Source organism: Accipiter gentilis, chromosome 33 (genome assembly GCF_929443795.1).
Source record: "Accipiter gentilis chromosome 33, bAccGen1.1, whole genome shotgun sequence".
Lineage (NCBI taxonomy): Eukaryota > Metazoa > Chordata > Aves > Accipitriformes > Accipitridae > Astur > Astur gentilis.
This window is the reverse complement of record NC_064912.1, coordinates 757,664-778,294: the sequence shown is the minus strand read 5'-3', so window position 1 is coordinate 778,294 and position 20,631 is coordinate 757,664. Positions and strand designations below refer to the sequence as shown.

The following is a 20,631-nucleotide window of genomic DNA, read 5'->3' as shown; positions in this document are numbered from 1 at the left end:
TTTACCCATTCTTGAGGATTCTTACCTGTTGCTCGGTTTTATCTGAACCGGTATGGAGTCAGCTACGTGAATCAAAACGGCAGATCAAAGGAAATCGATACCGCAGTACTACCGTGACCTCCACTGCACCCATGAACCGGCGCCGCCAGCAGCGGCCGTGCGACGCGGGGTGTTTGAACGAGGCCCGGGCAGTGCTCGAACCCGCAGCCGACACCGAGCGCTCTCGCCGGGGCCTCCCCGCGCCGCCCGCCGCCAGCTCCCGCCCTCGCCACGCCTCGATCGCGAAGGGAGGGCGGTGCTGCCCAATCAGACGCCGTCTCGGCCGCGTTGCCGGGCAGAGGCCGTGCCGGCGGACTGAGGGGCGGGGCCCGTCAGCCAATTGGGGCGGCCGAGGCAGCCGTGAAGGGGCGGTGCCGGCGGCGGGGATGGCGGCGGCGATGGCGAGCGCGGCGGAGCGGGCGGTGCTGGTGAGTCTGGAGAGGGCGAGTCGGGCCTGAGGGCCCGCCGTTGCCGTGGGCTAGTCCGGCGAGCGGCGGCGGCCCGGCCGGGATCCCCGCGGGCCCTGTTCCGGCCGGCCGGGCCTGGGCGGGGAGCCGCACCACCGCCCACCCCCAGGCTGGCACCTGGGCGGCGGCGGCGGCGGCGGCGGCTCCCCGCGCCCGGGCTGAGGCGGCCAGCGAGGGCCGCCCGGTCACCGCTCCGTGAGCCGTGGGGCAGCTGCGGCGGCGGGTCCCGCGGGCCGGTGCCCGGCCGTGCGGCCGGGACAGCCTTCGGGGCGGGCCCCGGGTTCCGTTGCCGTGCTGCCCGGGGCCGCCCAGCAGGCCGAGGTGTCCCCCCAGCCTCCCCCTTGCGCTGCTTCAACGGCCTCCGCTTCGGCGTTCTCCCCCCCCCGAGCAGTACGAGGGGTGGCTGCGATTGACGCTGTCGCCGGTGAGGCCGGAGGCAGGTCAGCGCCGGCGGCGGTCCTGCTTATGGTAAACAGTGAAATGGGTTAGGTGACCTTGAGTTTTTGATAGTCAGTGCAACACGCTGCTTGATGGAAGAGCAGACCTAGCAAATGGCAGGCGGGGACGTCAAAGCAGCCTTGTTGACTTGATAAAGGTGGGAAGGACATAGACCAGCTGAATCTACAGACATCTCCCGGTACATGAGCTGCAAGAAGTAGTGAAAACTTCCTATCCAGGGAGGGAATTTTAGAGATGCATCCAGGCTTAGGTGGAGAGCCACATGTGGAAACCAGATTTTTCTGAAGGTCATGCGATTTGGAGTGATATGACTAGCATTCCTCAAAAATACAGATGTGTAGTGCACAGACATGGTGAACGCACTTGTCTTAGTGTGAAATTAATACAGGGTGGAGGGAGATCTTTTGCTGTCACTAGGGCGATGAAAGACGCCAATGATGATTTGAAGTAGAAACATCTGCGTGGCAACAGTGGGGTGGTGGAGGCACTAAAGGCATCTGCTGTACCGACGTGATTTCTGTTCCTTTGGGAACCTGGAGGGGAGCGAGTGTTACAGAGAACAAAAGAGCAAGGAATCCAGTACCTCGGTATGATGCCCGGAAACCCAAAACAGAATTAATTGGTGAAAGTCAGTGGTCCTGTACCCACACTGGTACAGATAACAGACTCCCACCTAGGTTTGCTGTGTGTACCTGCTTTGGGTGAATGTTTGTTGAAACAAAACTGTCCTTGTCCTACTCTTTGTTGAGATAACTCTTGCATAAGGCGATGACACATCAGTGAGTAGTTATTTTGTGTTTCTTGCGGTGATCAAGAACGGTCTAGCAGAGAAACCACAGGCATAAATTTCTGAGTTGACCACACCTTTCCAATTTTTCTGTGGGTAACGTGCTCAATTCATTCCCTTCCAGCACTTTCCATATGGAAAATTTCTCCTTTCTTACAGGGTAGCAAGTGTCAATCTCTGCTTTGTCCCTTGCTTGCTTCTGTCCCCACTTCTCTGATGATCCTCTGCTTGGGGTCTTGTGATTTGACAGAAATGCTTGGCTGTAGTTTGAGGATCTGCTTTGCACAGGCTTCTCTGTAGCAGACAACTGATTGAGGCCTGAGGCAGTGTGTCATCAGATCTGAACTTGCTCGTTACTGAATTTGCCCAAGTGACTGGGGGTCCTCAGCCTTTCTTTTCCCCCACCCACTTTTCGGTTTAGCTTTGTTTTTAGGCTGCTGTTGCTTCGTAAAATGCCACTGGGGGGGAGGAGGAGGAGGATTTTAGGTTTTATTTTTGTTTCTCACCATCTAATTGGCAACAAATTTGTCCACAAGTTGAGTCTGTTTTGCCCACCATGGTAAACAGTAAGGGATCTCCCTGTCTTTATCTCCACCCACAAGCTTTTCATCTTGTTTCCTCCCCCCCGATCCTGTTGAGGAGGCATAGTGGGAGAGGCTGGGTGGGTGTCTGGCAGCCAGCCAGCCAAGTTCAGCCCACCCCAGCAGCTTAAAAAGATGCCTCAGAATTTGAAGCAGCAGGATCTGTACTTTGCTCCGAAATTCACATCCCGTGCTGCCTTTTCTTTCCTAATTCTCTGATTATTGATACAGTGACTTGTATGAATGCTGCTTTGTTAAACAAAGTCAAAACAAGAATGAGGAAATTCATTTGGCTGGGGCGGAGAAGTGGAGAGTAAGGCCTTTCAACAAATCAGGAAGAAATCTTTTTCTTCTCCTACTAGCATGTGATTTAAACAGCATGGACATAGCAGTATACTTAGAACTTAAATAATTTTCATATGTGCCTGACAGATTTATTTCTAGTGTTTGGCTTCTAATGATTCTACTGCTATCTTTCCACAATGTAGGAAGAAGAATTTAAATGGCTTTTACAAGAAGAGGTCCATGCTGTTTTGAAACAGCTGCAGGATATTTTGAAGGTAAGGTTAATTTGCTTCATCTGTTTTCTGTGCTGTGGGTTTGTTTGCTCTGCCATGTGAGGAATGGTGGTAGATTTCCCCTGGAGGAAAAAATTCTTGGTAGAGGGTGCACAGAAAGGTCCATCATGCTGTCCCAAGTGTTTGCTTGCCCTCTGGTCTCGAGGACTCACAGTAAAGCTGATGTCCCTTAGATTGCTCTGTTCTTGACCCTCTTTGCTGAGAGAGCTGCTTTGAAATGGCACATGGAGGCAGCCACACCTGTCTGCCAGGCATTTGCCCGAGATGTGAATATTTTCTGGAACAGAGAATCTGTATCTGCCTGTAACTCTGTCATGTGATGGTGGAAATGAGCACCATAGCCTTTAGCTGACAAGCTACTACTTGCGCAGTAATGAGTAGCATGCACTCTCCTCATTCAAAACCATCCTTCCCTCGATATACCCACTTTTCTGCTGGTACCTGCCCTTCTCAGAGGCATGAAGTGTTCAGCTGAAGCAGGCCTGCAGCACCTTTTGCCAGCCTGAGTGTGGGCTGCCGGGTTCAGCTCTTTCCAGGCAGCCATGTGGAGAACTGGCCAAAGGGGATTGTGTGCACGAGAGTTCACTGCTCTCCTGCTAGGTTAGTTTTCAACAGGCCCAGCCCCTTAGCGCTCTGAGGTTTTGGTGGGGGTTAGTGGGTGATGTAAGAGCAGGGGCAAAAACATGAAGGTGAGGGGCAGGTGCCAGAGGAGGTAGGAGTGCCATAGTGCTGACCCAGGACGTGACTCGGAAGCAGGTGACAATAACCTGCAGTATCTGTATAAATAGTGTCTGTTTTGAAGAACTTGTTATAGTTTTAAGGGTGAAGTGTGATTAAAGGACAGTCTCCAGCCAGTGTAACCAGTCAGGAGGGCTGATTTTTCACTCCAGACTTCCCACGTGGGTAAAGGACCGGTGGCACTTGCGCTGTGCAGCCTGGGGAAGCGAGAGCACGCTGAGAAAGAGGCAATGCCAGGACACCCAAGGATATGCAGGGCTGGGCTGTGCAGAGTGTCGCTCCTGCTGCAGGCGGCTTGGTGACCCTGGCCAGCTGGACACTGGCCGCCTTGCCTGGCTCTGGGGTGTGGAGCTGGAGCGTGGGATTTCCAACGCCTTTTGCCATGAGCTGCACACACTGAGCCTTCTCCTGGGCTGCGTCTGTCCTGCAGCAGGGTGAAGGAAAATCCATGTCCTCTGCTAGGCGGGTTGTGGGAGGCTTGCAAAGGTGACCGCTCCACGTTCAGCCACTTGCTGAAGTCTGCGTTTCTGCTCTTGCCTTGTCTTTGTTCCTGGCTTGTGATGGGCTGGGCCCAGGTGGATGCTCCAGCACTCACTATGTCCTCTCTTGGGCAGGAGGCCTCTCAGCGGTTCACCCTGCCCGCCAGCGGCTCAGGAGGAGCTGTCAAGCAGGAAAACTTTGTGCTGAGCACATCGGGGTAAGTGGTCGTGGCGGTCAGTGGGTGGCTGCTGCTCTGCCAGGCCGCGCCGGTGGGGGCTGCCGGCAATGCCTGTGTTTGTGCCGGGGGCTTCCCTCTTGTAGCCAAGGTGGCTGTTCCTCGAGCGTCTGCGGCAAAGTCTCTACAGCACCCCCAGGGTGAAGGGGGTTTCTTTAACAGGAGATTTCACCATGAGGAAAACAAACAGACAAAACTCTCATGGCAGGTTAACATAACGGTCTGTAGCCATGTTCCAGGGGCTGCCTTAGCCAGACTTGTGCTGTTTCCTACTGATACCAATAATATAGTCGTTGATTTCCAACCACTTGCTGGTGTGTTGCATCAGTGTGCTGCTGTCAGCAGTTTTGCCAAGGGGCATTTTTCTGATTCTGGGCACAGGGAGTTGCAGTTAAAAGTCCTGAATTCTGCTCTTGGCTCAGTTTCTGACTCTAACTGTGGGAAAAATTTAACCTTTGTCCTAGTCTCCCCAAAATAGCAATGAAAAATCAACTTCACACAGAGCAAACTGAGACCTGTGCAGAAGGTGCTATTGAAGTGCAGTTCTGAAATAGCTGTCCATTTTTTGATCTTTAACATAGGCCTTGGTCTGAATAGCTGTGCTCTGGCAGAGATCGCAAGCTTGTTGCAAAGTAGTAGACCTTAGTAACAGTATGGTGAGCATTGTATAGAATGGTGCAATGATTCTGTATTGGGTTTGAAGGTTGCATTCTTCAGATCTTAAAGTATTGAAGTTGATTCTGGTTTTCATTCATTGTTGTTGCAAGGTGGGTCTTAAAAAGCATTGATCTAAAGAGTCTCTGCCTAGTGTATTAAAATATAAGGTATGGCTAAACTGAGTTCTTGAAGGCCTAGGTGCTTCAGTCTTCCCCCACTGTTGGTGTGAGCCATCTTGCAGGACCTTTTAAAGGGTTTGGGGGGTGGGGTTTTTTGTTTGTTTAGTTTTTTTTTCTTGGGGGACGGGGGGGACGGGGATGGGGACGACAGGGTGGGGTGTGGGGGTGTGTGTAGCTTTCAACTCCCATATAAACCACCTAGCATTCCAATGTCAGTAATCTTGTGTTTGTGCCTGCTAGAGCTGTTTGTAACAGCAACCAAATTGTTGATAAGTAATACATGAAATAAGCATGGGATCAGAAATGAAAGTAACGTTTTAGTCAGGGCAGTTAGGGTGAGGTGGCTCATGAAGAATATGACAGCAGCTGGCTGCAGGCCAAGAGCTGAGGACTTGAAAGTGTGTGTTCATCTGCATCCCCCAGCTGACCCCTGGAAGGAAGGAAACTTGGCTAGCTTCATGATACAGGGAGGGATGGTGTTGGGTTGGCAGTTTCAGTAGGTGTCTTTTGCCTCCTGTGACTTGTGTTGCCCAGCTCTTTCTTCTCATTCCAGCACAGACCAGGTGAAAGGTGTTTTGACGCTGCAGGGAGATGCCCTGTGTCAAGCTGTGAGTATTAGCCGTGCTGCTGCTTCTTGCTTTGTACTACCATCAAGGGGTGGGAGTCATCCTTATTACACTTTGATGACCTCAAGGGAGAGGTCATCCTTATTATGCTTTATCAGTGATCCATAAGTATTCTTTATCAGTCTTCCTTAGTAGGCCTTAAATCCTTAATGTTTCAGCAACTGTTAAAATTTGTCAACATCCAGCATCTAACACCTGCCCCCCCACTCTCTGTGGTGAGTGGTGGAGTCGATTTTCATGAGGATTCTTTGCCTTTAATGCCTTTGTTGTGCAAGATCAAATTTCCTTGGGGGACTTCTGAGATGAGGTCATGTGTCTTGCCTGGATCTCAATTCACTAAATGCCTTTCAATTTCTCCTTTGTGTTAACACGTTACTGTAGGAGGACTGAAGTTCTGGCCACGCCAGGACTGCTGAAAGCAGCTTGCCAAGATGGTCTGGGAGACAGAATGGAGTGGGACTGGCAGTCTCCATGTTCTGCTTGCTCTCATGTGTTTGTTTCTTTCTTCAAGGACGTTAATCTGAAAATGCCCAGAAATAACCAGCTCCTGCACTTCGCATTTCGGGAAGACAAGCAGTGGAAATTGCAGCAGGTACTTTAGATGCCTACCCCTCTGTAGCATCTGCGCCCTCCAAGCAGTAGCTGTAGCCACTTGCTTTCTGAGAGAGAAGGTTATGTCCATCCCACATTAGTTCCACTGGTAAAAGCTAAGGGAGGAAACAGATGCAGTTAAATTCAGTTATGATGTTAGGAGAGAGAGGTGGATTCTGCTTGTTCCTGAAACACCAGCGAGCTGAAGGCTGTCTGCATAGCAGTCATCATCCTTTAAAAGGAGTGCCTAGGGTGCCTGTGCAGTACTGGCCTTGTGTCTGCTTGTAAAACCCAGGCTAGCAGGGCAAAGAGCAACTTCAGAGGCTTTGAGTAGCTTGCTTTCATTCTCTTATGGAAGCATTTTTTATGCTGAGAACAAATCCCACCACATTGTGCTCTTGTAGCATAGCCAAGTTCCCTCAGTTAAGGAGTTAAAGGGATTTGACTGTCCAGAACATTCAATCTCTTTCCCAACATTTTGCTCTGAAATACCTGGTTTCAGGACCTGATCTAGTGCCTGATCTTGAAGACGTAGTTTCTCACAGTTACTTTGTCATAGCTGAGTAGGTTGGAGAAAGATGTATTCCATGTGCTTCACTATGTCATGGTTCAGCTTTTTCTAGGTGATCAGCGCATTTGGTATTGAGTGCAGTTTCCAACGGCTGCTTTGGCAGCAGAGTGAAAGCTCTACCCAGTAACTTTGTAGAAATCTAGAAAATTGTGTACTTGAGATGTTAACGCCAAACTTGGCTGAGTTTGTTTATGCCTCACAACAAGGCAAGGAAGTTTTTGTGTTAACACTCAGCAGTGCATCCTATTTTGTGGCTGTTTTCTACTGCTGCCTGGTTGATAGGCTTTTATCAGCTTTTATGGAAAACACCTTTATTTACTTGCGAGAGATTTGTGTTCTAATGTTCAGATGTGGAACGTGAGTGCCTAAAGGACCCTGTGCAGAAGCATTTACAGTGATTATGTGGAGATCTTTGTCCTCTCTGAATTAAAAATGAGTATCTCAAGGTATTGTGAGTTTCTTCCCTTAGTGAGTGGTGCCAGCTGGAGTTTTGTTTCTCTGTGCAAAATAAAGTCATCAGTAAGAAATTGTACTATAGGGATGTTTTTGAGGAACACAAGTGCAGGCACGCAAGTTTCAAGGAACTTGATTAGAAAACTGAGCAAAATCAAGGGGGAATAGGAATGAAGCAAGTCCTTATAATAATGGGATTGGCATTGTGGGATTGGGTAACACTGCCAGGGTAACTTAGCTTGCTTGAAAGCATCTGGGAGATGTAAAGGCTGGAAGTGGTGATGTTTGGAGATGCCATAGCCCAAGTACCTGCAGAATCTCTCTGCAGTCTGACAGTGGACTTTATCATATCTCTCTTCTCTCTGTAGCCTCCAGTGCTTTGTGTTTTCTAAGAGCAGGGCTATTCTGTGATCCCTGAGCTCTGGATGAGAAGGAACCAGTGTCCAGATCTATGCCAGGGAGGCCTCTACAAGGCTGAGCTGGGATTTGGGATTGCTGGGGAGCAGTGTAGATGTATTGAACTACAAATATCCCAAGCTGTGTTATCCATCTCCCAGCAGCCACCTCTCATACAGGCTTCCCTGCTTACCTTTTCTGTTTATTGCACCCTCTGATTTACCCCTTTGCTTTTTTACAATTTTCCTGCTGCTGCCTGGAACTGAACACGTCACTTTCTCCAAGGGCCGTTTTCTTCTTCCTCTGCTTTGTCCTTGCTCCCATGAAAATACTGGGATACACCTATTGACCTTGCTTTGATAATTGTCTCCTGGCTGCAAGCGGTCTTGCTTGAGACGAGCCAGCTGTGTCCTGAGTCTGGTCAAGTTCCACACAAGCAGCACAATGGCAGCTTCTTGATGCTGGAGATAACTGTCAACCCCAACAATTATAGTTTAGAAGGACTCTGGAAAATTGCCAGAGACACTATATTAGAAATCAATGTTTGCTGCTCACTGCTGCTATTGATGTAGTTTACATCATTGGTTTTAGTTCTAATAGTTCCTAAGGAAGAAATCATTATTTGTGTTGCTAGACCTGACTGCCGTATACCTTCAACAGTGAGGATTCCTACCTGAACAGTCATGATCAGTGCCCTCCCAGCATGAGAGTGCCTGATGTCACTCTTCCTTCAGGGCAGCAGCAATATTTTTATTGACAATTCAGGTTGTAGCTATCAGACTGTTCTGCATCTCCAGTCCTTGAGTGAAGAACCCAATAACGCATCTGGGCAGCAATGGTAGATTTGTGTTAGCAAGTGTCTGGTACTCAGAGAGAAATGGCCTTAACATTTGAGAAGTCACCATTTTCTTAGGGCCAATGGGATAATCAGGGGAACCTCTATTTCCTGGTGTGTATTATAGAGAGTGTTTCTTTAATAGGGTTGCATTTGTACCTTTGCAGATACAGGATGCTAGAAACCATGTTAACCAAGCCATTTACCTGCTTATGAACAGAGACGTGAACTACCAGTTCAAAACAGGCTCAGAAGTTCTCAAGGTGAGGAGAAAGCCCTCTCTATTTAGGTAGGAAAATGCATTTTTCTTCCCTCCATTTGTTGTTTTAAACACAGTTAATGCACATTACAGCCTTGAGTCTCTTACTGGAAATGGATTCTCCAGTTGTACCCGTATATACCTGTGTCAAGGAGTATCCATGTGACCTCATATTTGATATGAATCTATACCAGTTTAGCATCAGTAACAGGGTGGTACATCACGGTGAATGGTAATCCAAGCAGTCAGTGCCCTGTTGCACAGCAGTGATGTTCTGGGAGCATCTCCCTTGATCTTTTTTGGTTGATGTGGTTACTCAGCTCATGCTCTTCCCTGTCAGTGCTTTTGGCAAGAGAAGAAATGAGGCAGTCATCAGCAAACAAGAGATTAGAGTTAGTAGTCATGATTTACTGACGATTTGAAAGTGACTTCTCACTTGCAAGCAGTAGTTGATACAGACCAGCTGCTGCATGACAGTAAAGCCCAGCCCTCTGCTTGGAAATGCTCTCTGAAGCTACTATTGTTTCAACTTACTCATTAGAATCCATCACAACAGTGAACATGAGAAAGCTAAACCTTCTAAGTCTCCACATAGGCAAGGGCTGCTAATAGGAAGAAGTTAGGTAATGAAACTATTTCCTTTTTACTTTCAGGTGGAAGTAGGGGGGAGAAATTAGTCATAATAGGAAATGCCTTCATCTTAGCAGTCATGGGCTCTATAACAGACATATGTTGCTTCCCAGTTTTTTTCTGGAAAAGGAAGTCTGCGCGCATAGAGCCTCTGAACTGTGGTTTCTGGCAGGATTGGACTCAATGAGCTGGTTCTTTTCTCTAGTGCCCTAGCTCATAGATGGTTACAAACAGGGGGTCTCATTCACCAGTTGTTGTACCCGTGATGTGGGAATGGGGAGAACTAGAAAACAGCTTGTTGTTTTTCCTTAATGCCTGCTCTTCAGCAGAGCTGATGATGAGTTTGTCGATACTTCTGGGGCATCAGTAATTGATCTCATGTTCTCTTCTTACTCCTCTAATGAATAGCTGTTCTCTCTTCAGTCCCTGGTAATAAAAACTCCTGGCCTGTCTCACGAGTGTCTATGATGGTGGTAACAGTTAACCTGCATTTATGTGGGAGCCACCCCTTCCCAATAAGTCCCTGAATCCCTGGAAGGGTGAGGGAGGGGTGGGGGGGGTTGGAGTGTTGTAACACTTGGAAAAGGCTGTACAATGCTGCAGCACACTACCCAGAGCTGTCCAGGGACTGCCACTCAGCAGTGTACTGTATGTTATCTTGTAGCTTATGGATGCTGTGATGTTACAGCTCTCAAGAGCCCGAAATCGGCTTACCACTCCAGCCACTCTGACTCTACCAGAGATTGCCTCCAGTGGTCTCACTGTAAGTATGTGGTGGTCTAGATCTCCATACAGTCTGGCAGCATGCAACAGTTAGGATATTGTGCTACGTCCTGGTGGAAGTGGATTTCTGAAGTGTCTCCTGAGGCCGAAAGAGAGAGCTGAAGTAGGTGCAAACCCGGAGCATTTTGGGGTGCTCTGTATCTTCCTGTGGGAAAGCAGATGACTTGGGCATAAAGACTCTGGTTCTCAGAGGGTAAGTTCTGTTCTCTGCCCAGGAATCTTGTCCAGGGATAATTTGCCCTTGTGAACACTGCTCCATCCTCTTTTGTCACCATCGTGCATGCACCATTTGATCAAGTGCAGCAAGAAGGACAACCATTGCCTGCAAGCTGCTCAGTCTTTATTTCTTTTCTAATGTCCCTCTCGCTATGGGGTAATTGCAGTATGGCTTAGAAAAATGTAGTGATTTGCCACCATTAGAAATAATGGTCCTTTCACTGACAAAGAAACTACTTATTTTCTCACCAGAAAATGTTCACCCCTGCTCTGCCTCCAGACATCCTTGTGAATTTCTATATTAACCTGAATAAGCTGTGCCTGACTGTCTACCAACTCCATGTGCTGCAGCCCAGCACAACCAAGGTGATGCCTACTGTCTCTTGAGCCTTGTTTATTTACCTCTCCCTGCCTTGCACTCTGAGGAGGAGATCACACTACTATGTAGTGCAATGTTATATGCATAAGATAATGCAGAAATGACTGTAGCTGGTATTGAGTGTCTGTGTTTAGTCTGCTGCAGACAGAACACTGGCTCTAAATCTAGTTTGGAGCATGGCCACATAGCACAGAAGAAAATACCAGTGCTCTCGAGAAAGCCATTAACTATTTTTTGCCAAGTAATGCTTTATCATACAATATAGTTTGATAATTTTGCGTAATTTTGGAAGGGCATAATTGTATTAATCCAGTTTACATCAAAGTAGCTCTCTTGGGTTTTCTAGATGGAGTTTTGATGGATATGTTTCTGCTTCACCTGTTCCATTCAGGTCAGCTTGATAGCCTTTAAAAACAGAATTAAACTCTTATACTTTATGAAATGCAGTCCTTCCACAAGGATATTTTCCCTAAAATCTATTTTTTGTTTTTCTTCTGGATCTTCTCATCTTATTTTTGTGGTGCTAAAATTTGGAGCTGAGTTGGACTGAGCTGCTGTGTAGAATTTTTTTCATGAAGGAGCAGGAAGGGATCAAATGATATAGATTCCATATGAAAGGAGTATTCAGGCAGATACAGGACAGGCATTTCTTGATGTCAGGCTATTAAAAGTGCAAACCTTAAACATACTCCTTCTAAGTAGTTTGTTTACTGTGTCAAAATCCTAATGGCTTTTTCTTTCTCCTCTAGAACTTCAAGCCTGCTGGAGGATCCATTTTACACAACCCTGGAGCCATGTTGTAAGTACAGTCACTACAAGGGCTGTGTAACAGGTGTAGGTGTATGCTGAGGATGAGATCCAAATGGCTGTACGCATTTTGATTGTAGCATCTGTTAAGTGGAGAAGCTGGATTGAGCCACTTAACTGTGGCTGTGAATGCACAGGTGCCCATAATAGTGTTTCTTTAATGACTTGGTCATAAAGGCCCAAAGATGTGACTTTTCAGGATACAGCCCACCCATACAGTGCCGTGAGTTTGTCTAGAGATGAGAGTTGTCAGCCAAAATGAACGTTAGGTTATTGGCATTGCCATCTGCATGTCCCGCCTTTGCACCTCTCTGAAAAGTGGTGAAGTTTCTATTAGATTTAGCTTAACTCTGAAGCTAATCAGAGGTAGACTAAGAGTTTGCATTGTATAACTTTACCAGGTGCTGTTTTAAATGCAGTAGAAATCATAGTGATCTCTTCTGTGAGAATGGAGGACAGTTGAGTTTTGTATTCTGTGCTGTTGTGTGTGAAGCAGTGCTCTTTTTTTTTCCCCCCACTCCAGTGAGTTTGGCAACCAGCGGTATGAAGTCAGCCATGTCCATAAAGTGGAATGTGTTGTACCATGGTTAAATGATGCCCTTGTCTTCTTCACAGTTTCACTGCAGCTTTGCCAGCAACTGAAGGATAAGGTAATGTCCTTAGAGAAGGGCCTTTGTTTTTAACTCTGGATTTTGAGAGGACATCAGATCTCCTAAAAATCTGATGTGGTGTTATTCTGTACAACTTACGTATAAACTGAAAACAAAGTGATGAGTCAATGTTTTGGAGCGAGGGAGCTGGCTGCACTGCCTAGCAGACAACCATCTGGGATAAGTGTAGTAGCGTGGCAGATGTCTTTGCTGAACTAGTGACCTGATGGAGAGGAGCAGGTAGACACTTTGGTGCTCTCGGTCATGAGCTGGATGTGAGGAAGTGCCAGGGTACTGGAGAGGAGGTATGGAGACTTCAGCGAAATAGATTGCAGTAGACCAGCATTCAGTTCCAGCTCCGCACCTGGCTGCCACCTTGAGCAAGTAACTTTGTGCTCCAAGCCTCTTCAGTGACAATAGCAGCAAATCTGCCCTTGTGCAATGCAGTGGTGGAGTGTTTAATGCTGTACAGCTCAATCTTCACACACATATTATATGCCCCTTCTTCTATGGACCAAGGGATACAGGAACTTACCTTCTTTTCTTCTTGCTTTCCAGATATCTGTTTTCTCCAGTTACTGGAACTACAGGCCATATTAATTCTCTGTGGAGTGTCCAAGACCTTACAGTACTTCCAGTGTCTCTCTTTTTGTTTTCAACATGCCAGCTGAGTCCAGGTCAGCCTGAGGAGTGCTGTGGTTCACTACCATGTGGCCCTCTGTCGGGTAGGGTCAGTGTATTCAGAGACACAATTTCAGTAGGCTTGTCTGAGACTGCTGCATAAGCAGGGCACCAAGCAATGCTGTGTGGTTGATGAAAGCTTCCACCTGTCTTTGTTCTCGTGTGCGTTGTGTGGCTTACACTTTCCAAGCCTGTGATGAATTACACTAGTCCATTACAAGGCATGGAGAGTTGTGGAGTACTCTCACTAACTGTATTTGCACACAGTGCTGTAACTAACTGCTGGACTGTGAGCTGGCTGGGAAGGGATGAAGACAGACTAATTTAACACACCACAAAAAGTGTAGGGCATGTTGCTCCATGTAGTGAAATATGTTGTGATCTGGTCCAGCTGTGGTTATAACTAGCCCTGAGCTTCTCCCTTTCCTATCTGTTCTGTCCATGCCCACGTTATTGATTCCCCTTTGGGGATATTCTTACTTGCTGCTGTTTGAACTCTTTTTTTCCCTGGCATCAATGTGATAATAAATATTTTTTTTTTCTGAAGCCCTAGTTGGGCCAATTGGTTTTTTCCAGGTTTAGTATCTTGTTTTCACTGCCAGCCTTTGGAGCTGCCTCGGTACCTTGAGCACAACTGTGCAGTCTCACATCCTGTCATTAAACCCAAAGTGAGTACCACGTTGTTACTTTGATTTGCTGCCTACCTATGGATGCTATAGTATGTAACTCGTCCCTCTAGCCATTGATAACTGTGAAATAAAGATCCTCAGACCTGCCATGCTCCTATGGGCTGTCAGTGCTGAGAATGAAAGAGTATCAAAGATTATGTGCTGTCTTACAAGTGAGTGGCTGTTCTTAATTATGCATGCTGGATTATGGTTTGCCTTACTGGGAGGACAGTAGCGGTCTCTGGGCAGTTCCTTGAAGGCTGGGCCTGGTTTGTGTAGCCTCAGCACAGTGCTGTCTGACACCCAAGTACTACCTGAAGCACTTTTCCATATTTCCCTCGATGGTAATGTTTGGAAGAGGCTGTAGCTACTGAGGCTGGGTTGGGTTCTGGCAGTTAAATTATGTGGAAGCATCAGCTGTCTCCTGCTTGGCTCCAACTAGCCCTGTCCAGCCTGTGTTTCTGGTGCCTTTCCTCACTGGAGTACCTTACCCAGGAGCCTACACGTGTGCTGAAGTGAAGACTGCAGGCTCACCAAGGTCCCTACAAAGCGTCAGGGCTGTTGGAGCCTATCTTGACAGCATGGTTGGAAGACACCAGGATCCTGGTGCTGGTTGTTTCCAAGTGCTCTCCAGAGTGCTGTGCTCAAAAGAAAGAGATCACAGAATCACAGAATGGTTGATGTTGGAAGGGGACCTCTGGAGTCCATCTGTTCCAATTCCCCTGTTCAAGCAGGGCCACCCAAAGTTGGTCTCTCAGGACCACGTCCAGATGGCTTTTGAATAGCTCCAAGGATGGAGACTATAGAGATAGGTATGTCGCTCTGTTTTGTTTTGTTTTGTTTTTTTCCCCTGCATAGACCTCTGCTCTGGGCATATGTGGACTACCTTGTCTGTGACCACCCTTTCTGTCCCTTTGTGAGATCCCTGGGATCCTGAGTGGGTTAGTGCCAGCCTTGTTACTGCTGCAGCCTCCTTGTCTGAGGACTTGACACTTGGTGCTGTGCTTGGTCTAATGCATGCTAATAATACAGGTTGCAGGCAATAACTGAGCCTACAAATGAGTATCAGGCTGTGACTGATGAATGTGTTTGTTAGTAAGCAATGAAAGGTGGAAGGTAGAGAGGGCTGGATGGGCTGATGCAATAGCAGACCCATTACTGATTCCAGTTAGTTAGCCTTATGACTAGCTGCGGTCGTGACCTTGGGTATGCATTTACCAACCGTTGCTCTGTTCCAGACTATTCTCTGCTTAGAAAGTGGTTGCGCATATGTGGAACTGCTCACCATTAAAAGCTTTTCAGATTAGAGTATTTTTATGGTTAATAACCTCGCTGGAGCTGTCTGTGCTCTTTAACCGTCCCTGTGTGTGGAGGAGGCTCCTTTTTTAATTCACACTACCGTGTGCAGTCCAATCAATGTTGCCACATCCTCTCCATCTCAGCTTCCTGCTGATAGGGATATAACATGCAACCCAGTGTGTGTTGTTTTCTTCTGATTAAAATAGTCTTCTTCGGTTCTGAAGGGCAGGAGTGTGCAAAATGGAATACTTGTCCTGATTCCAGCTCTGATATACGGTGGCTGTGTCATGAGCACTGCTAGGTGGCAGTGGTAGCTGCTACAGGACACTAGTGCCTAGACTACTGTTACAGAAGAACAGGGTAACTAACAGCAAGGTAGGTGGGATTCAACAGGAGAGGCTGGCCCAAAGCCCTGGGCTGGTACCCTGTGATTTGAAAGATAAAACAAGGGTCCACCAATTAAAAGACTTAACAGTCTATCTCTTTTCCCCACTAAACCTCTGAGCGCAGAAGACAATTTACAAGGCCCTAAGGGCTCTGCTTTTCAGCCCAGTGAGGTTGGTGCTGGGATAGCTACAGGCAGCCCACCTCGCCCTTTGCAGATGCAACTCAAATGTGCTGTGGGCCACAATCTTTGGCAGCCCAAGGTGTGTGTGAAGTTTGGGCTGCTCTGCAATACTGCAAGGGCTCTTGATGGTACATGCACTGATGAACGCTGCTGTGTGACTGGAGTAGAATGAAGTAATCAGACTGTCTGCCTTTTCCTGGGCTGAGTTTTTATTCTCTTTTTCTAGCTTCCTTTAGGGAAGCTATAGTACTCATGAGCAAAACCTTTCCTGGTGGCACAATTCTTTTTCCCTTTTGCCCAGGAAATCTAGTCTTAAGGAGATAGAGGTCTGCTGCTTAGATGCACTGGCTGCCTGCTTTTGATGGGTCTGGCAATTGAGTTGCTGCTGGTTCTGGTAGCACAGAAGACACTGATCCATGCGCCTCTGCTGCTGAGCCTCTGCATGCCCTTTGAAAAGGAATTAGAGTTGCCTGAACTAAGTGGAGAAGACATTCGCTGGGCAACTTTCAACAACAGCACTGTGACAGGCTAATGACAGAGCAGAACCACAGACTAAGAGAGTAATGAAGAAAGTTTATTTTATGGCTGCTTCTAGTCTATCCCAATCTGAGCAGCTATTTCTGCCATTGTCCACAGAATAGTGACAGACAGCGAGCAGAATCCCATGCTACTCTTCCCAGCATCTCAGCACTGAGCAGACAAGACCGTCTCCTTGCTGAGCTCAGCTAAGGCTAAATGTTTGTAAAGATAGGTCACTTTTTCCTGGAGTTGGAGTTGAAACTGCAGGTATTTGTGTGTGCTGATGCCAGTCTGCTCAAGTATTGCCACTGCCAGGACTTGCTTGGAATTGCACCTGACATCCCTGGCCTCATCCTGGCTTCAGGCTATGGTGGAAATATTGAAGGGCATGTACCACCACTCCCATTCATGAGTAGGTGCGTGGCTGCCTTTTGGGGTGCCACCTTCTGGAGTCAGTGTTCTCAGGACAGAATCGGGCGTTTCTTGTTCTGTATGTGCCCCAGCAAAAAGGGTCACCCTGCCCTATCATGGTATCACCTATGGGGACACAGAGTATCACCCTAAAGCAGAGGGACTATACCAGTTGAAAATCTGGCTCCACCTGGGACTGTAAGGATGCTAGGTAAGGGGATTATGCTTTTCAAATTGGAGGCATTGTTAATCTTCAGGATGAAGAACAAGCTTTCTCTTTGGTGCCCCAAGCATCTTCTGCAAAGGCCATAGGGAGGAGGTAGCCACTGCTCCCTTGCACAGAGCAGTTTCATCTTCACGTGCTTTTGTGTCCCCTAGAAAGAGTAAGGCAAAGTGTTTCTAAAGTTGATGCAGCACATAAAGGAAGCTGGCTCACTAATGACATGCTCTGAATGTCTCTACAGGGACTAAAAAGGTTCCCAGAAGCTGTGGCTGTGCTTTGAAGCATCTTTAGAGCCTTGTGCTGCCTCTTTTAATGGATATTCACAGCCAGGGACAGTGCTATGCTTTGCTTTCAGTCCTGCTGGAAATTAAGCCTGTAATGGAAGGGCTGGAGCCCAAAACCCTGAAAAGAAGCATAGCTGGGCCTCTCATTCAGCCATTCCAGAAGGGATCTTAGTGTGAGGATGCTCCACAGCATGTTTTGGTGATCAACAAGTGTGAGCTTGGAAGAGGATTCCAGCTTCTAGTTAGAGGGAAACAGTTTCTCGTGCTTTCTCCTTGCCCTCACTCCCTGGCGGTTCCCATGGCTGCTGGCTCTGCGTGGGGGAGCACCTGTTCTCCACTTTGGCTGCAGTAGCTGAGGATGTTCACTGGCTTGTAGCTGAAAAGTCTGCGTTAAGGTACTGTATCTTATGGGAATTGTGGGGTGGGCTGACTCAAGTGGCTGTATTGGCCTAGGATGGCATCGCAGGTACTGTGCAAGGGGTTCGCATTCATCCACGCACATACAGAGAATAGGAAGAGCTGTCACTGAGGTTGTAGAGGATGGAAGTGGCTGGGGAGCTCTTGACAGTCAAGGTGAAGATAGAGTCTGATTTGTAGGTGCATCCAAGGGAAGAAAGCAGGAAGAGTCGTTCTGTCCAGCCATGAGGTAGAGGGGGGTTTTGGGCTGCATTGCCAGGTTATCTATGCCCACTTTCCTTCTGGGAATCTAGTTGTTTTGGAAAAAGATGTGTCATTGTAAAGAGGTGAGGAAGGAGTTTGCACATGCATGAACACACAAATTAAAGTAGTATCTATGCTTTGTCCGTGCTCAAGCACAGGTACCACTTCCCTCCCCCAGAACAGTGCAGAGGTCCTGGGCATGTCTCTGCCTGCTCAAGCACATCCAGCCTGTTCTCTCTTCCCCATCACCTTCCCTGTGTGAATGTCCCCTCTTTGGTGGCTGGGCTGTATTTCTCCTAAGACATGAGTGTGTCTCTGCAGGGGAGAGCAGGGTCTGTCTAGTGCTTTGCCTGCTTTCCTCCCCTACCCCTTTCCCCCCCCTGCCCATTTCAACAAGCAACACAGATACTGCCTTGGGAGCTCCTGTGTGTCCCAAGTCATTCTTGGGTGAGCGGGCTGGGTTTTATCACCTTGCGTTGTTCTGGGTAGTCACGGTTGCAGCAGCAGCAGATAAGCACCAGGAGCAGCAGCAGAAGCACAGTCCCTGGAGAAAAGTGAGCAATTACAGCAGCATTAGCCTCTATGTCTCCCTGACAGCACCCTGTCTTTCAGTGAGAACCCTCTTGGCTGTCTGCTCCCTTTTTTCCCCTGTTATCATCACAGCATTTGCATGAAGTGCTGTACATCACTCGGGGCATGACAACCCCGCAAACACCATCTGAGCCTAGGCTGGTCGAACTGTGCCAGTGTTAGGCAAGGTGGTGGCATGGTTATGAAAGTGGTCTTGCAACTAGAGGAGGTTACGCAGGGAATGTTTCCTCTGAGCCTGCTGCTGTTGCTGCCCTTGTCTGCTGGATGTAAATGGAGTGGCTGCACTCTTGCCATTCTTCCTCCAGGGCTGTGCTGCTGGGGGTGCTGCATAAATTGCTGGGATTAGGCCAGCTGCCTGCCAAGCCCAGCACCAAGAGAAGCTGTCTAGTGCATGCCTCGTGCTGAGCTATGCACTTACCCACAAAGATGAAGAACATGGCAAAGGCAGCAACGTCCCACTCGGTCTCAAAGAACCTTTTTCTTGCCAGCTGGCTCAGGAAGTTGTGGATCTCATTTTTTCAGGTCTGGGCTTTGGCTCATTGTCTCCATTTCTGCTCAGAGTTTATCCAGGTGGCTGACCTGTGGACCTGCTGGGCAGCAAGACAGCCCCTGCTAGCATGAGGGCGGACTGGAAGAGAAATGCAGCTGCACACTGCTGGTCTCTCACCAGAGGACGCAGGCCACCGTTTGGGGACAGGGTGATCCTTCTAACCCTGACTGTGAGCCTTGACTTAGAGCTGGCCTTGTAGGGTGGCGAACAGTGTGCCCAGGCTAGAGCAGGAGCATGGCAAGACCTCAGTCAGGAAAAAGCTGCCCTCATTTCGTGCACCTGCTGTAGATGCAGGGTGTTGTGTCAATGTGACACCCTGCTCTCCTCTGCAGGCCTGGTTGGCAGGAGGGAGCAGTGGGACCCAGCCTGCAGAGCTGTGCAGGAACATGGCAATGGGAAGGGCTTCCAGTTTTTCAGAAACACGGGCTGCCCCTGCTGCAGGAGTGGGTGGAGAAGGCAGCAAGCAGGTACATACCCCTGTCCCCGTGGCTGCCAGGGCAGTGGGGCCCTGCCTGCACCGAGGAGAGGGCAGGAGAGCTGTGCCTTGGCTTGTGTTTGCCTGGCCTGACGCTTCAGGGCAAGGGCTGGGCCGTGCCTGAGGCACCCGGGAGAAGGGAATGGCTGCCTGTGCGCTAGCTCTGTCCCACGTTCTCTTCCCCACGTTCTCTTCCCCAGGCACCTGGGGCAGAGCTGGCTGCCACGGCCCCGGCCCCCACCTTGTCCCCAGAGAGCACCTACCGCCGTCCAGGGAGGCAGGGGCAGACAGGGCAGGAGGAAACCTCCTCTGGCAGCCGTGTGGTGCTGGGGACAAAGGTTGGCTCCAGGGCCCGTCGGTGCGGGTGCCGGTGCCATTCCAGTGGGAAGGTGGGTCCCCAGCCCTCCCCCGGGGGCCAAAGGCTGCAGGGCCTGGAGGCCTGGCCCAGCTTCCCTCCTGGCTCAGCCCTGAGGAGAGAGGAGCCTGATGCCAGGCCTGCCTTGGCCCCGTGGTGGCACCCCAGAAGGTCAAGGTGTCCATAACCAGCCTCTCGGCCGCAGGCATGGTCAGGAGTGACAGGGCAAGCTGGGGACCCGGCAGGGGACGATGGGGACACCTGGCTCTGCTGTGCTGTGGCCGTGCTCCCCTGCAGCGCGTTACAGTGTGGCACAGGGAGGAATGGGAAGGCCATGCCAGGGTGCTGTGGGGTTGTGGCCCTGGAGAGCTGGTCACAGGCAGCATGTGGGGTCCCCCATTGCTGACCATTGCGCCGCCCTTATGTGAGCACCCAGGGGCCATCCCCGTGGGCTCCGGAGGAGCTGCTCTGGAAGAAAACCACTGCAGCCCAGTGCTCGGCTTCCTCCACCAGTTGTGCCTGGGTTCCTTGTTGGTGTGGGTCCAGGCCCCTCTGCTCCACCTGGCCTCCAAACACTCCTGTCTTGCTTTCCTCTGCCCAGACTGTGGGACTGGAAGGGCTGAGACGTGACAGATCCACGCACAGAAGCAAAAGGTATCGTGTTAGTGAAAGGGAACCAGAAAGTGGAAAGTGATTGAACCATAAGGCACACTTACTTTCATTGTCGCATCTGAATGAAATGAAAGAAAAAGTGAAAGGAATGGAATACAGAAAATGTGTTTTCCACAAGTTGTTAATAACAACAGTTAAAAATGAACAGTAATATCAGCTTGAGGCAAATCATTTAACTACCGTATTGTAGAATGAGCCTATTTTTTTCTGAATTATGATAATTTTTTAAACTGGTAGTCCTGTGAGGAGCAGGGAGTCAGACTTGATCCTTAAGGGTCC

The 20,631-nt window shown here is 48.9% G+C and overlaps 1 protein-coding gene across 2 annotated transcripts; it reads left to right on the top strand.

Moving 5' to 3' along the window:
• The first annotated feature begins 378 nt into the window (after positions 1–378).
• On the top strand, positions 379–13,887 carry ROGDI (rogdi atypical leucine zipper). 2 transcript variants are annotated; one of them, XR_007504542.1, is made up of 12 exons: positions 379–467; positions 2,822–2,893; positions 4,264–4,346; positions 5,754–5,808; positions 6,338–6,418; positions 8,840–8,935; positions 10,226–10,324; positions 10,813–10,926; positions 11,689–11,738; positions 12,270–12,396; positions 12,955–13,073; positions 13,625–13,887. XR_007504542.1 is itself a non-coding variant. In XM_049791453.1 (11 exons), exons 1-11 carry the CDS (start codon positions 426–428, stop codon positions 12,994–12,996), a joined length of 861 nt encoding a protein of 286 aa, XP_049647410.1. In that variant the 5' UTR covers positions 379–425; the 3' UTR covers positions 12,997–13,887. The 2 variants fall into 2 exon arrangements, 1 of the variants encoding a protein (XP_049647410.1); XM_049791453.1 differs by having other exon boundaries at positions 12,955–13,887.
• Positions 13,888–20,631: the final 6,744 nt, after the last annotated feature.

Bases quoted from the DNA above. Each gene is read 5' to 3' on its own strand.
- ROGDI (XM_049791453.1), top strand. From the start codon at position 426: ATGGCGGCGGCGATGGCGAGCGCGGCGGAGCGGGCGGTGCTG. The intron at 468-2,821 runs GTGAGTCTGGAG...TCCACAATGTAG, and splicing joins CGGCGGAGCGGGCGGTGCTG to GAAGAAGAATTTAAATGGCT. The intron at 11,739-12,269 runs GTAAGTACAGTC...CCCCCACTCCAG, and splicing joins CACAACCCTGGAGCCATGTT to TGAGTTTGGCAACCAGCGGT.